Source organism: Columba livia, chromosome Z (assembly GCF_036013475.1).
Source record: "Columba livia isolate bColLiv1 breed racing homer chromosome Z, bColLiv1.pat.W.v2, whole genome shotgun sequence".
NCBI lineage: Eukaryota > Metazoa > Chordata > Aves > Columbiformes > Columbidae > Columba > Columba livia.
Window position 1 is genome coordinate 26,109,367 of NC_088642.1, and position 15,380 is coordinate 26,124,746.

At 43.6% G+C, this 15,380-nt stretch overlaps 2 protein-coding genes across 5 annotated transcripts; both read right to left on the minus strand.

Moving 5' to 3' along the window:
• Window positions 1–2,105: 2,105 nt before the first annotated feature.
• On the minus strand, window positions 2,106–9,194 carry LOC102091243 (molybdopterin synthase catalytic subunit). Its single transcript, XM_065045187.1, has 4 exons — window positions 9,059–9,194; window positions 6,660–6,813; window positions 5,144–5,267; window positions 2,106–3,932 (listed from the first exon to the last, which is right to left on the minus strand). The coding sequence occupies exons 1-4, from the start codon at window positions 9,177–9,179 to the stop codon at window positions 3,864–3,866; spliced, it is 468 nt and encodes a 155-aa protein (XP_064901259.1). The 5' UTR covers window positions 9,180–9,194; the 3' UTR covers window positions 2,106–3,863.
• LOC135575289 (molybdopterin synthase sulfur carrier subunit-like) lies at window positions 2,106–13,514 on the minus strand. 4 transcript variants are annotated; one of them, XR_010468785.1, is made up of 7 exons: window positions 13,343–13,514; window positions 12,866–12,987; window positions 10,299–10,445; window positions 9,059–9,194; window positions 6,660–6,813; window positions 5,144–5,213; window positions 3,821–3,932 (listed from the first exon to the last, which is right to left on the minus strand). XR_010468785.1 is itself a non-coding variant. In XM_065045188.1 (4 exons), exons 1-3 carry the CDS (start codon window positions 13,352–13,354, stop codon window positions 10,319–10,321), a joined length of 261 nt encoding a protein of 86 aa, XP_064901260.1. In that variant the 5' UTR covers window positions 13,355–13,514; the 3' UTR covers window positions 10,069–10,204; window positions 10,299–10,318. The 4 variants fall into 4 exon arrangements, 1 of the variants encoding a protein (XP_064901260.1); XR_010468786.1 differs by lacking the exon at window positions 9,059–9,194 and having other exon boundaries at window positions 2,106–3,932; XR_010468784.1 differs by lacking the exon at window positions 9,059–9,194 and having other exon boundaries at window positions 2,106–3,932; window positions 5,144–5,267.
• Window positions 13,515–15,380: the final 1,866 nt, after the last annotated feature.

Below are 15,380 nucleotides of genomic sequence, written 5' to 3' on the forward strand. Positions count from 1 at the left end.
CAGTGACCACCTGAGAACTAGCCACTTGCACAGAGGCTTCTTTATTTTTGCACTTTCAACTCCTCCATACTTTTAACAGTGGTACATAAACATTCAGACTACCAATTTTTAACACTTCCATAATACAGAATCAGATGACCCTAATCTTAAGGCACAAAACTCCCATCTTCCACCAAGTGTGAGTGTTCTGCAGAACTGAAAGCCAGTTTCTTTGTAGACTGACTTGTGTGTATTCACCTTTATATCCAAACTGAGGTACAACAGATGCTTTTGATTTAAAGAGTAAAGAAAACAAAGGTATGAAAATGCATCTCAAAATCTATGGCTAATTGCCTCAACTTTTTATTGCCTTTAAAGGCAGTAAAGTGTACATAATTTTAACAGCCTCATAATAAGTTGAGTTCTATCCTGTAAGTCACCTTTCTGCCCCCATTTACAATCAATTACTTATTTTCACTTTGTTAATAATTAGTTTTAGCATTTTTTTTACTGTTTTTGATGGAGCAAATGAACACATTTGTCAATAAAACTAAAAATTCCTTGAACAGCTCTGGGGAAAGTGAGCTAAGAGAAAAGCAAAAAATTTAGCAGAAAGTTGAGCAATCTAAAGGCTTCATTCCTGAGTGTGACAGTGGCAGTTCCATGACTGACAGCCGAAGCGAGCACCAGTGTCTGCCGGTGCAGCCAGCACCTGGGCAGGCTGGGAGCTGCTCTTCTGGAACAGCCGTCTCTCGGCTGCCATCTCCTGGGTAGGCTCCTTATAACACAGTCGTCCCCCACCGTTTATTTCATGGCAACCCATCAGCTACTGTTTTGATAGTATGCATCAGGCTGAGCTTCTCTTGAGAACTGAACGAAACACCAAAATCAGGAATGGAAAATACTAAAATTAAGCAATGCTGCTGTATGCCTGTTCTGTGAGACAAAGTGATCAGCATATGCATATTGAAATGTTGCCAGCCAAGACAAAGATATTTTTCAGGAAAAATTCTTGCCCTTTAATGAACACTACTCATCTGGCAGAACTCTACAGGAATCACAGGATGACCCTTTGGTTTGCAGCAGCTGTTCCCAGGAACACCTGGAGCCACCACCACTGCAGCATGCTGTGACACAGCTGGAAGAACCACAGAGCAGTGGGATTATCCTCTCCTATAGCCATGGCAGAGAAACAGCTGGACTCATCCCAGAAAGTTAGGACTGCATTGTATATTGGTCGGCAGCTGCCTATCATCCCACTCAGGGATCTCACCAGAACACAAGATAGCAGTGTAGTCCTGCGTGTGTGGAAAGCAGGATATGTGCAGCCACATCTTTCCCTGACAAAGAGTCAGACACAGCTGGGATTCATCTCGTGGCCTAGAAATTTGGAAGCACTTCTTGGTCACTCCAGACACAGCCTTAGGCAGCTATCTCAGAACAGAGTTATTTGTCTTCTTATGATATCTCCCTAGCAGCGAGGGTAGCTCTACAGAGGGAGCCGGAACACTGAGCTCAGAGTGTGAACTTAAAATTTCAGTGAGATACATTTTACCTCTTAATTATGCACATCATCCCTCCTAGGGGCATTTCCATTTTGCTGTTAGATGCCAGCTGAAGAACCCAAAGTTACACAAGACTGATACATCATTGTTCCAGAACAAAGCAGTACTTGCCTCACGCACAGCTAGGGACACAAAATGACATTTCATTGTTTTGACCATGGCAGTGTACACACATTGTAACACTCAGCTGTGACTCAGTACAACATCTCTTCCATTCATTGTTCCTGGTCACTGTGGGGAAGTACACAATTATTCTTTCTCTTCTTTTCTGCACCCTGCTTCCCAGCTGCATTGCTGATGGGGAAGGTGCACTTAAGGTCACCCTGGAGAAATATTCCAGGAGATTGCAGCACTAGAAAGGAGCCCCAAGTACAATTTGTTCTAAATATCAACATTTTTCTGTACCAGAGCATGATACCAGTATGCAACTACTCCATAGGTTTTACTTCATCTATAAACCATCCACTACAAGGCAAGCTAGTCGTTTCTTTTTGTGAAATTAATACACTAATTAGTTGCATGGTAACAACAAACACAAATGTGGAAAAATGAGCACCAAAGTGGGAAATTTGTGTATTTCTTTATTTTTGAAAAGCAAAAATAATTATTTGACAGAGGAAGAAATCTGTACGCAGGATTATGCACAATTCCTGCTAAAAATGACATTCAAATACCAGAAGGCTTCTCTCCAACCTCCAAAGCAAAGGACAATTCAACCTTGAACTTACTCAGCTCTGCCTAGATAATAAGGCCCCCATGGCTTGAGGCTGTGTATGTACACACAAGGGGCAGTGCTGTCCTGCAGAGGAAGGACTTGCTTGCTTCCATTGAGGAAAGTGCATCAGTAAGTTAATAAGCACAATTCAACTATGCTTCTGCCTGAAGCTGTATGTTTCATTGGAGTTTACTTAATCCAAATACAGTAACCATCACTAAGTATTAAAACAGTGGGATGACTTTGGGGGAAAAAGATCACCACCTATTTTTCTCCTTTTATTTTGTACAGCTAGCAGCTGTTTGTAGATTTTTACTGCAGACACAATGAAACTGATTATACAGCTGAGGCTTAAGTGTTGTGTAATTATATATAAACTTTAGCAAATAATTTTATGTCATTTCCTTTCCTTTATATCTATCTTGTCTACAGTGATGATGATGACTAGATAAAACTGCCCCTCAGCCTTAGTAAAAATGCCATACACAACAGGACTTTGAACTCAGCCTCTAAACACTTCATGGCATAGTACAATAATATAAATAAAAATATCTTACTCAAATGAGCAGCCCATTGTTTCCAGTGGACTCACAGGTATATTATGCCAGTCTTCTCTTTTAACTAAGTTTTGAAACAGTAATAAGAGAAAAACTGCATCAAAATCACAAATGTGATTATAACTGCATACAAAAGCTGCAAGAAGTTCAAGAGACTCACTTTAATTTGAAAAAATAATCCATTTTGATGAGTTTGAATCCTAATATGTCTAAAGTCAAACTACTAAAACTGATTTAACTTATAGTTGCCTATTTGTAATAATAGCTCTTTTTTTCTTTCTGCAGCACCATACAATTACATAGCCAAAAAAAGCTCCTTCAAAATTAAATGTCTAGACATCATCAAGTAGTTACAGGTTTGCATGTTATTGCTAATGCAAGTTTGCTGCTGGTACAGTATTAGATCTAACTTTGAATCAAGGTCTCTCCATATTTTTTTAATGCAATGGACCTGCAGTATCATCTGCACAGTAAAAATGTTTCTGTGAGACAGAGCTACTGGAACATAACCACTACTAAAAAGTTAATAACTCTGGGGTATAGTTTATATTTTCTTCTCTGTACCAAAATGTGTAATCTGCTTCAAGTAGCTTTCATGTTACAAGAATGTCAAAATAGCATAAAGCTTGCAAACCGATTCTACGGTAATATAAAATTAAACTACTCAGGATTTCTTTTAAGATTAAAAAAAGTTGTCCTGTTGTGACCCCTCATACAGACAGTGAACACAGACTACCAAAGCAAAGGCATTAAAGCAGTATAGATCACAGAGGACTAATCACTTTGCAACCAGGAATTTTAGGGGAGATTCTTTTAAAAAACGTGATCTGTGTTAAAATGCACAAAGAGATTTCAAAAGAGAATCAAGAACACTTCAAACCCCTAATTATTACTCATTCATTTCATCCACTCCTAATTAAATTAAGATTGAAGTGTCTATTACAACTGCTTAAAACATATATAATAGATTCTCTGTAAAAACAACTCAAAGCTAAACCAGCATATGCTTATTAGGAACAGTAACACTTTATTTTTAAAAGGCTACAGTTATTTTTCTGAACTTGCCCAAAAGCATTCCTTGTTTTCTTTCCAAGAATATTCGTCCTCATAAATCTCCTGCAAAAATAAACAAAGAATGGGAAATATTGCGGGAGTCTGCTTCATACAGCCACAAGCCAGGCCAATCAACTCAACAGCCATCCTGCCATTATTTACTGACCACAAAAGGACTACATACTGCTTGGCTGGTAAAGAGAAAAGGAGGCAGCATCCTTAGAACAAACTGACTTACAGGTGGGCAGATCCTGAACCCTGGGCTGAAGCCTACTAAATTTAGAAGAGCCCATCTATATTGAAGTCAATTCAAGAAAGAGATCTAGAAGAAATGACGTCAAAGATGTGTAGGGTACACAGAACTCATGTCTGAAACTGCCCTTTTTACACATTGCCATGTTAACCTACTGTACCATAATTGTCAGGAGAGTATTTAAGTGTATACAAAATGTCAATGTTATAGAAATTAAAATTACAAACAAAATATTATTAAGTATTAGATTTTCAGGACAGACTGGACTACCCAGCAGCAGTCCAGTCCTAAGCAGTGAATTCAGCAGGGCTCTGAGGCCCTGATTATTCTTTCTCAGACCACAGAACTCCAGCCTCGTAAAAGAGGTGTCAGAACAGTAGAGCAAAGCAGAGAACATCACTGTTACCACAAGTCAAGTTCTGCCTAGGAGAAAAGGCAGAGGTACTTACATTACTTACATGAAACACTGCGGTTATGTAGTGATGCTCTTTCTAGATCTGAGCTGATCTCTCCACACATTCTTGTGTGCCCATACTAGCTTTGGGACTTCTGCTCACCCCTTCATTGCGTGCTGTTGCCTAATGCTTTGTGCCTTCTCAAGGCCACAGGGATGTGGAGGAAACAGAAAGGCAAGAAACGCCACTTCTACTTGCAAACTGCAACGCTGTTCAAAGCAAAGCTGACTCAAAAGTTCTTCCACAAGCCTGTGCAAAACTGAGCTTTGCCACTCCTAAGTGGAGAGCTCAGGGCTCCTTCCCTTTGACCCCAGGATGGTGTTAAAAGTAAGAGCTGGATGGTACAGGCAAGGCAGGGCCTTCCATCAGTCCAACCTGCTACAGATGGGCCTGGCTGCATTAGAGGAAACTCACTGGTGGCAGACATTGGCATCTCATCACAACCCACCAGGATCAGCTGCTGCCTGTACTACTTCAGCTCTTTTCCTTAAGAGCAGCAGCAGTCTTTAGTCCAGCTGTCTAAGACTATGGCACAGGCCTAAATTAACATTTCTCCCCAAACATACCTTTTTCCATATGGGGACAGATGCTTTTAAGGTGTTGATGCAGTACATTACAGCTTCAAGGGATTCTGCTCTGTGTGGAGAGGAGACTGCAATAATTACACTTGCTTCAGTTATTGGAACGACACTAAGGAGAGAAGACGAACAACAGCAGCTTTAGCTAACGCTTAACATCAAGAGCACCCAGAACTTGTGGCCATGTCACGTCAGTATTCTGGCCACACGCTCTCCTGACTCATTCATACTGAGGAAGTGTCAAGCCATGTCCAAAAGATTATACACTTTTTAAAAGAAAGCAAGCCACAACCAAAATCAGTACCAGATGTGAGAATTCCATGCTTTAGAATAAATAAACCCACCAGACACAGGCTTTTTTCTTCCATTCTTCCTTCTTTTCTTTTTCTTTTTTAAATCAAGTCTGTGGAATTGAGAGTGGAAAACTGCTAACTTGCAAAAGGCACAGGAAATCAGTAACATGTTAGGAACAGCCAGTTCTTATCTGAAAACATAAGAAAACATCTTGGTTTGCCCAAGAATTCATGAAAGAAAAAATTAATTGCCTCAAACTGTGCAAATTTTGCAACGAAACTTAATTTTTAACAAATTCTGATTTCCTGCTTGGTGTGTTGCTTTCCAAACTCAACAGAAGTATCACAAATATTTGTTTCGCTTCTCACAAGGGTAGTACCAAAAGCTGTCTCCCAACACTCCCTCTATAGTAAGACTTCTCTGGCAGATAGTTGATAGGAAAAATCTAAGCTTAAATGCTTTGAGCTGCCCTCAAGAGAAACTCTCTGTTGACTACAGAGGAAATTTAAGGAAACTACCCCTCAGAGCTAATATTGCCCTTTGCAATCATCTCCTAAGTTCCTTCCGTTGAGAGAAAAGGAAACAAGCATTTGCAGCAGACTCTGCAAATCCTGCAAGTTTCTAGTGAGAAATCTGATCAACAGTGAAGACTCAAGATTATGTCAGACACTAGTATTCTATGTTCTGAACACAACAGATACTACTTCGCCAAGCCTCAAAGAGTAGGAGGCTCTCCAGCAAGCATTGCTGGCAATTACCATGCCTCTCCCCTCCCCATGGTTTAAGCTTTCAGGTTCCCTATGGCATAATTTTACTTCAGTCTGACAGCAAGAATATTCTGTGGCGCCTCAATGGAAAAGAGAAGGAAAAAAAAAAAAAGTGCTGCCAACTTCACATCCTCAAAAAGGCAAAACAAACCAACAGCCTCCCCTTCCCTGGAATGAAATCTCAACCCCCTGTCCCCACTTTCAAACCACCACACCAGCATCAACAATGCTGCAGACTAAATGTGGACTCCAGCAATACACACACTTTTGCATAGATGACTTCTGAAACTTCGCTCTGCAGCGGAAGTTTGATCCTGCAGCCAGCTTTGCTGCATTACAGTTTATAAAGATGCCTGCACATCCTGCAACTATGTAAGCACAGCCACGCACAAGACAAGGATTAGTATTCCACTTGCAGAAGGATGGAATCTGGCCATACATACCCAAGTCTATGGTGCACTGCAATATGTTTGACTGATGGCCATTTCTGTCTAATATTTCTGCAGATTTTCTTTATTTCGGTCTCTGCCATTGAAATATATGCTTCATATTCTAAGTGAATCACTTTCTTCCCTTCAAAATTATTTCTTGTAGTACCTAAACACAAATGATTTATCAAACAAAAGCAGTGAGGAAATAAATATTAATATTTATAATATATATATTACATTACATATTTATTATACAATTATATATTATATATAAATACTGCTTAAAACCCAGATCTTCTGCTAGAGTCAACGTCGGCACTGTACAAATATAAACAACCTTCCATTGCCATGGCTGTTTAAAGGGATTCTTCAAACAAGAGACGTCTTTAATATAAAATAAATAATTTAGTTCATGCATTACAGAAGTCTGCAGTTTGTAACGCCAGAGGCTGAGATACCCTGGCAACTACAGGCCTGTCAGCCTGACCTCGGTGCCTGGCAGGGTTATGGAGCAGATCATCCTGAATGGAATCACACAGCACCTTCAGGATGGACAAGCGATCAGACCCAGCCAGCATGGGTTTAGGAGGGGCAGGTCCTGTCTGACCAACCTGATCTTCTTTTATGATCAGGTGACTCACCTGGTGGATGAGGGGAAAGCCGTGGATGTGGTCTATGTGGACTTCAGCAAGGCCTTTGACACTGTCTCCCATAATATACTCTTGCAAAAGCTGGTAGCCCATGGCTTGGACAAGTGTACTCTACGCTGGGTTAAGAACTGGCTGGAGGGCCGGGCCCAGAGAGTGCTGGTGAATGGGGCTGCATCCAGCTGGCGGCCAGTCACTAGTGGTGTTCCCCAGGGGTCAGTGTTGGGTCCAGTCCTGTTTAACATCTTTATTGATGATTTAGATGAGGGGATTGAGACCATCATCAGCAAATTTGCTGATGACACCAAGCTGGGAGGGAGTGTCGACCTGCTGGAAGGCAGGAGGGCTCTGCAGAGGGATCTGGATAGACTGGAAAAATGGGCTGATTCCAATGGGATGAAGTTCAATAAGGCCAAATGCCGGGTGCTGCACTTTGGTCACAACAACCCCCTGCAGCGCTACAGGCTGGGCGCAGAGTGGCTGGAGAGCAGTCAGACAGAAAGGGACCTGGGGGTGCTAATTGACAGGAAGCTCAACATGAGCCAACAGCGTGCCCAGGTGGCCAAGAAGGCCAACGGTATCCTGTCCTGTATCAAAAACAGCGTGGTTAGCAGGACAAGGGAAGTGATCCTTCCCCTGTACTCTGCATTGGTGAGGCCACACCTGGAGTATTGTGTTCAGTTCTGGGCCCCTCAGTTCAGGAAGGACACTGAAGTGCTGCAGCGGGTCCAGAGAAGAGCAACACGACTGGTGAAGGGACTTGAACATAAGACCTATGAGGAGAGGCTGAGGGAGCTGGGGTTGTTTAGTCTAGAGAAGAGGAGGCTTAGAGGTGACCTCATCACTCTCTATAACTACCTGAAGGGAAGTTATAGCCAGGTGGGGATTGGTCTCTTCTCCCAGGCAGTTAGCAATAGGACAAGGGGGCATGGGCTTAAACTCTACCAGGGGAAATTTAGGCTGGATATTAGAAAGAAATTCTTTACAGAGAGAGTGGTCAGGCATTGGAATGGCCTGCCCAGGGAGGTAGTGGACTCGCCGTCCCTAGAGGTTTTTAAACTGAGATTGGACATGGCACTTAGTGCCATGATCTAGTAAACGGACTAGAGTTGGACCAAGGGTTGGACTCGATGATCTCTGAGGTCTTTTCCAACCCAGTCGATTCTGTGATTCTGTGATTCTGTGATCTTCTGTGGTAACTGCTAAGCTGTTATTACTCCACTTGCACATGCAATGTTTAAGTGCTCAGTATTTAGGGGCCCAGTAGCACTAAGGTTTAAGCACAAAGGGGTTTCAAGACCTGTAGTATGAACACGAAGCAAGAGGACAGAGCTATCAGCCTTGACCTTCACCAGCCCATGGGTGAAGTATTTTCAACAAAGATCTGAGTTGCAGGAGCTTTCATACAGCTGTGGACCTGTGGTTTCCATAGCCACAACATCCCACTTCCCATCTTGAACAAGCTGTGTCCAAGAGGATGGGGGAATCGCTCCCAAGCAGTCCTGTACTGCAGAGCTGCTGTTCTGTTCAACCCTAGAACAGCCACACCAGCAGGGAAGCTTCTCACCACTTCGTCCAGTGCGACTGTTCAAAAGCTGCCATGGTGTTGTTCTAAATTATTCAGAACATGTTTTCTAGACATCCTGGGTTCAGGCCAGGAATGTATTTATTTGAGAAGCACAAGTTTGGGGTGCGGACAACCTAGGTTCCATTTATTAGAGTATTAACACACCCAGAGATCCAGCTCAGCAATATTAAACTCACCAATGAACAGTGACACTGCCCCACAGGATGGTGAAACAACCAGTTCTGACACTTCATCTACAGAGAGCTTTTCAGACTTTAGCTTGATAAAATCTTTTGGCACATCTTCACTTTCATCCATAGCTCACTAGAAAAGCTGAAACCAAACAGACTGTTGTTGTTTTTGGCGATAGTAGCATTGGCCAACTGCCTTTTACCCAGTTCTGATGCCCCAATTCATGCAGAAAACACACGCCATCTACTTCCTCACCCCAAGAAATCAGTCTCCATGGGAAATTCTCAGCAGACTTGCTGAGAAAATAATGAATGCAAATATCAAGCAATGACCTGGTTTTTAATGCATACAGGCTCCTTCTTGGTAGGAAAGACTGTTTCAGTTGGATGAAACTAAAACTACGCTGAGGCCCCAGTGTGACAGTACAATCAAACAACATGGACCACTGTGCTAGTAAATCTGTGGTAAGATTGTCAGCCCCTCCTACCTATCTTATTCGCAAATCAAACACAGTTTAAAAGAGAGATTTCTGATAAAAAGATATTAGAGTTCTAATCCTGAAGTTCAGTATGTTCTCCAAGACATTTAGGTCCTCATACTGTCAGTCTGTTTCAGTGACACAGGAGACACTTCTAATTTCTCTGCACAGAAACCAGTCATCAGTTCATCTAAGAACAAAGAGAAGTATTTTGAGCAGCAGCAATGGAACAAGCTGCAGTAAATACATGGACTGGCACTTGAAAGCAGGGAAAGAAACGAAGCTATTCTAAAGACACCTGTTCCTTTGACAGGAAAAAAAAAAAAAACTGTTGGTTTTTTTTTTACGCAGCAGTCAATTATTTTTCTGTATCATCTTTTCTGTTAAAAAGTGGCAGGAGGTTTTTCATTATTATCTTATTTAAGCAAGCTGGGTATCTACTGGCAGCCAGAAACAACTATGAAAGAATAATGAGACCTAAACCACAACTTCAAAACAATGCCTGACCTCTTTGGGAATTTTCTTCCATTTACTGCATATGTGTTAATCATTTATTGGTGCATCAGCTTACAGTTTCTGGTCAGCACAATGGTTGCCTCCAGCAGGAAAGGCAAGTTATGCTCTCAAAAGAGTACAGGGGTGGGGGGACAGAATTGCAATCACACCTCAGGACCTAAACAAAAAAAATACAGGAACATTGCACAGAATCCATGACATATTTTAGCGTAAGATGACACTCCATAGCAAAGTAAGCAAGTGATACCTACCTAACAGAACCTGGGCAGATTCAGCCTCCACTAATTGGTGGGATGATGGCAACCTCGTCTCCAGGCTGCAGAACCAGGAGCTGATCTCCAAGAAGCACGTATTCCTGCTGAACAGCAAAAACCACTTGATCCCGGATGACAGCAAGCCTGAAGGGGATTGGCAGGAGCACAAACAAATTTCTAAATAGAGTGTTTGCATTTAACCATGAAATTTCATTAAACAACAAACTGGTGCACAGTCTAGGGCAGCTGAGGTAAATACTGCTGAGACTTATGCAACTCTGCCTCCAATACACTTTCAAAAATACAACACTGACCTCCTAACTCTTGGATTTTCTTCTGGTATCTGAGAAGAAACCAACTCAGTATAATTTTCAGAAGTCAGGAATTGGATTTGTAATAGGCCTATATCAGAACAAACCAATGTATACCAGACCCACTTCAGAAGCTTCAAACAAAGAGGTACGTAACCCAAGAAGCTAGCAACCATCCAGTTTGGGATTAGAAGCAAATGTACCCCTGATACAGGCTGGCTGGACTGGAGCAATTTTCTTACATAGCAAGAAGCACCGTGGGATGCTGCTCATGAGATCTCTTGAAGATTCAGTGGTCAAAGAGTTGCTTTTGTCTAACCTCATACTTTAGGAGGCTTCAGGTCTCTTGTACTTACAGGTCTGAAATTTGCTACTGATAAGGAGTGGCAACAGAACTAAGAGAGCAGATATGGTGCATTTTCTGGCAGATCTTCTATGTATTTTCTAATTTCGTATCTGTGAGATGCTGCTGTGAGGCCACAGCTCTGAATACCACGAGAGAGGGAGTTACTTTCATGACTAAGGGCAATCACCCAGTGAGTATGAGGGCAACCCTAGTAAGACATCAGAAAAAGAATGCCAACCTTTTTGTTCAGGAGTGATAACTGTTATTGTTTGAGACTACCCAATTTGTTACAGACAGCAGAGAGCTGTATTGCCTAGAAACAAGTAGGAATGCCAAAAGAGTACAAATAAAAATAATCTTATTTTCTACCAGCCACATAGACAAAAGTGGGCAAGGCACAGGCTGAACAAAACACAGTGGCACTGACTTAGAGGGCAGACTGAAGGCAGGGACTGTATAAAGTAAAGCAAGCCGCTGAGGAACTGAGCACAACTATGGAAGAGAAGTGCTCATTAGAAGGATGGGCTCTAATTAATGTCACTTGAAGTTAATTCATTGTGGAAAATGGGTGGAACAGAAGAGCATTGTCAAGTACACTCGCACTGCAGTTTGAATATTCATTAGCAATGTGAATAGAAGTTTGTGGTCAATGCCCTACAATTATTTTGAGTTCTTCCAGAAAAGCTAGGAGCAGAAGCATTTTCTAAGGCCGCTGTGAAGTAACTGCACATGCAAATGTACTGCCCCAAGTCATCATTCATAAATGGACAAAACTGACAAACTATGGGGAACCAACCAAAGGTGGTGCTGCTGCTGCTTCTGACACCACATTAATAAGCTGCAAAATAAGATACACTCATTCCCTACTGCCTCCTCCACCAAAACACATTCAGTCTCAATTCTCTGTGAGGAAAGGGCCTCTGGTCTAACAATTGGTTAGAGCTTCTCATTTGGAAACAGGTATCATTGGTAAATAGTTAATTTTTTTTTCATAGCCTTTGAGACTAGATCTAATAAAGAACGGTGGTGCCTAAAGGAGGACTTTGGCACGTAAGTCCAAAATTCCAGTGCATTCAGCACTAAATCCTGATGACCTCAACCTCTGTGATAGATTTTTCTTTGCTACCCAGCATAAAACAGTGTTGCACCTTAGTCTATCAGACTCAACAGGACTGAGCACCTTACCTCAGCCTTAACCTGAGGGTGGATTTCTGCCCGTGTTCCCACAGGGCACTAGCACTGCAGAAGTCCTTACAGTGCACGCCCAGTGCTCTCTCAGGACCAGACTCACTATGAAATGCAACCAACAGCATTGTTTTTTTCTTTTTTTTCTCAACCCCGAGGAGGCTGAAGGTGGCTGAGCCTCCTCCCTGCATAAGGGTTGAGTGTCTGGGAGCCTGTGGCAGGGCTTCAGTTCCCTTCCTGACCTGCCTTCCAAAATGTGCCATAACCTCGGACCAACATCTGAGAGTACAGTTAAAAATAAGTGATTGAAAACAACACCTGCACATTATAATGAATTTCTTATTTATTGCCCTGGCTGTGCTTGGTCCCTCCTTCAGACACCTCACCTTGTCCAGAGGTTAATAATACAGCTCGGGTGTTTCCACGTGCAGCAGAATCACTGCACCATGTCCCTCTTGGGCAACGGGCCTCAAGTCCTAAACTACCCCTCAAGCCCAACTTCTGGGTACATTTATTTGACCTAGTCTTTATATAAAGCCACAGCATTTGCAACCGGACAGAACAGAAAGCACTCGCTGCAGGTTCCAAGAACCTGTCACTGTTTTCACGGTATCAAAGGACTGATGCGTGTTTCAGCCGAACTCCAAACGCTGCATTTGTATTTCCCAAAAACGCCGCAACCCCGTTAAACCCTGCCCCGCAGCAGCGCGTTCCCCGCGTACCTGGGGTGCACCCTGACGATCTCGTCCCAGAGCTGCCGCGCCGTGATCCGCCGCGGCACCGACAGCGTCTCGCTGCGCAGCCCCGCCAGCTCCGCGCTCCGGGCGAAATACAGCACCGACACCTGCCGGGAACACACCGGTCAACGGGCCGGGGCCTACTGCGGAAAAACGCTGCTGCTTATTAGCTTAGCTGAAAACACCAAAGCAAACAACAGAAAGAGCAGGAGCAAAAGCTTTCATTGGCCTTTTTTTAGAGCCGACAGCTCTGTCGCGGTGCTCCTGTCCCGGCTGCCAGGAGAGCAGGGAGAGGGCGGAGGGCGGTCAGTCAGCACGGATCGGGGTTCAGCTCCCGCCGTCCAGGCCTCGCCCGCCCGGCGCTGCCGGGAGAGGGGGTGCGGGTGCCCCACCGCCCTGCCTGGCTCCCGCCTTGCCCCAGGCCGGGCCCGCTCCCCAGGGGCGCCGGCAGGCTGCACCTACCTGGCAGTGCATGGAGCCCCCGTCCCCGGGCGGGCAGCCCTCGGCGGCGGGCTCGCAGTGGCGCCTGCGCACGGAGGAGAGGCGCCAGGCCCGGACTGCCCCCTGCGGCCTGCACCGGGAGCGCAGCGCGGTCCCGGTCCGGCGCTCTTAGGCCGGGCCTGGCCTGCAGGTCCTGTGGGTGCGGCTCGTTCCGGGGCTGTTAGGCCGGGTTAGGCTGAGCTGAGCCGAGCTGAACCGAACGCTGCAGCGCCGCAGCGCCGCTCACGGCGCCTTTCGCCCGCATGGGTGGATAACAGAGGTGGGAGACAGCCCTGAGAGGACGGTGATGGAGCAAGGGGTAAAAGGCCGTGCCCTTGCCCCCTCAATGCAGCATGTAATTTTAGAGACAACTCCTTAAAAGCAGGATTTTCACATAGTCCCCAGAGGGCATGGGGATTATAAATGATTGCAAACATTACACGTGCACTACCTTGCTTGTGTTATACATCCACTACACATACACATAATAGGTGTATATATAATGTGTAAAAGCCAAAGATCCATCAAAAGGGTGATAACAGGATTTCTGGGGTAAGTACTGTTCCAGTGTCATGGAGATGGCTGTGGTGTCTGTCTCCCATGAACAACTGCACAACTTCAGCAATTGCCTGTGTGGGAGCATGGCGTGGTGGAAGAACCTCCCCCAGTTCGGTGCTGGGCAGGGCTGCAGTATGGGGTACGTGGTAGGTGCTGTGGAGAGACCCACAGCAATAGTTTTGCACTTGTTCTGCACAACCATGCCCTGAAACTGCATTGTCAGGATGGCCAAGGTTACTTCTGTGCTGTTTGCCTGGCAGCACTTGTAACCTCACAACAGTAAAGGAGGAGCTCTGCCTGTCAGGTAAACCAGGGGGAACCCTGCCATCATTATCAGCAACATGGAGTCTGTGGTGGGTAACTGTGATTCGGGCAGGTGGGCAAGTGGAAAACATCTGTCCTAGCTGGATGGAACACCATCAGAAAAAAAAAAAATGCCCTTAAATAAAGAACTACTATGCAGCTGTTTCAAAAGATGACTGGGAAATGAAACAGACCTTTTCTGTGTAATAATTCTTGCCTCTGAGGTACAAAGACAATGAAAGTTAAAAGGATAAAATGCACAATAGAAATACATTTACTTCCATGGAGTACCACTTAGCCATTTTGTACCACTTAGCCGGTACACCATGTCTTAATCCTCTGCTGTGAGGAACAAATGAGTTATTTTTTAAAACTGTATTCTTTTGTTTGTGAATGATTAACTACTGTTACAAATTGAACTCTACTCAAGACAGCGTGTCTCAAGTGAATAAAATGTTTGCTTGCTTTTTTCTCTGGACTCTGTAATTTTGTATCTATACATCTTAAATTAAATGAAGCACTTTGAGAAGGTGTATATGACCAAGCCAGTAGCTAGCAAGTGTCTGGCACGTTTTTTCAGTGCAAAAGATGTGCCACAGATGTCTGTCCTTAGAGTGAAATGGTTGAGTGCTAGGATTAGCTGGAGCAAATTAGCCTCTCAACCCAGAAGACAGTGACCTTTGAAAGATTTATCCATAAATTTAGGGTTGAATTTAGAGTTAGGTCTACTGGATAAGGAGAGAGGAGTTACTAGCAAGAAATTTCTGGATTTTCTTTTTTTGAGCTCAGTCTAATGACTCACCTGAGCCCATTTTTGAGTCCTGTGTTGCATGACTTAGTTAGTACCTAGAAAGCACAAGAATAGAGTAGGATTTGTGGCTGTGATAATCTATTAACTTTATTCTAGAACTGATAAAAAAAAAAAGGTTAAAAGTTCTTAAACAAAAGTGAGAATTAAGCTGATGTGTAATATGAGTGTCTTAAACAAACTTCTCCCTAAATATCTCTTCATTCTGGAGATCTTTCAGGAGCACCAGCCTCAGAAACAGAGGTGTGACTACTGCACTGCTTGGTTTGCAAGAATGGGTTTTATTCAGATTGCTTTTTGTTTGTTTGCCTGGGTGGGGTGAGTACAGATAAGATGCATAAGATAAAATGA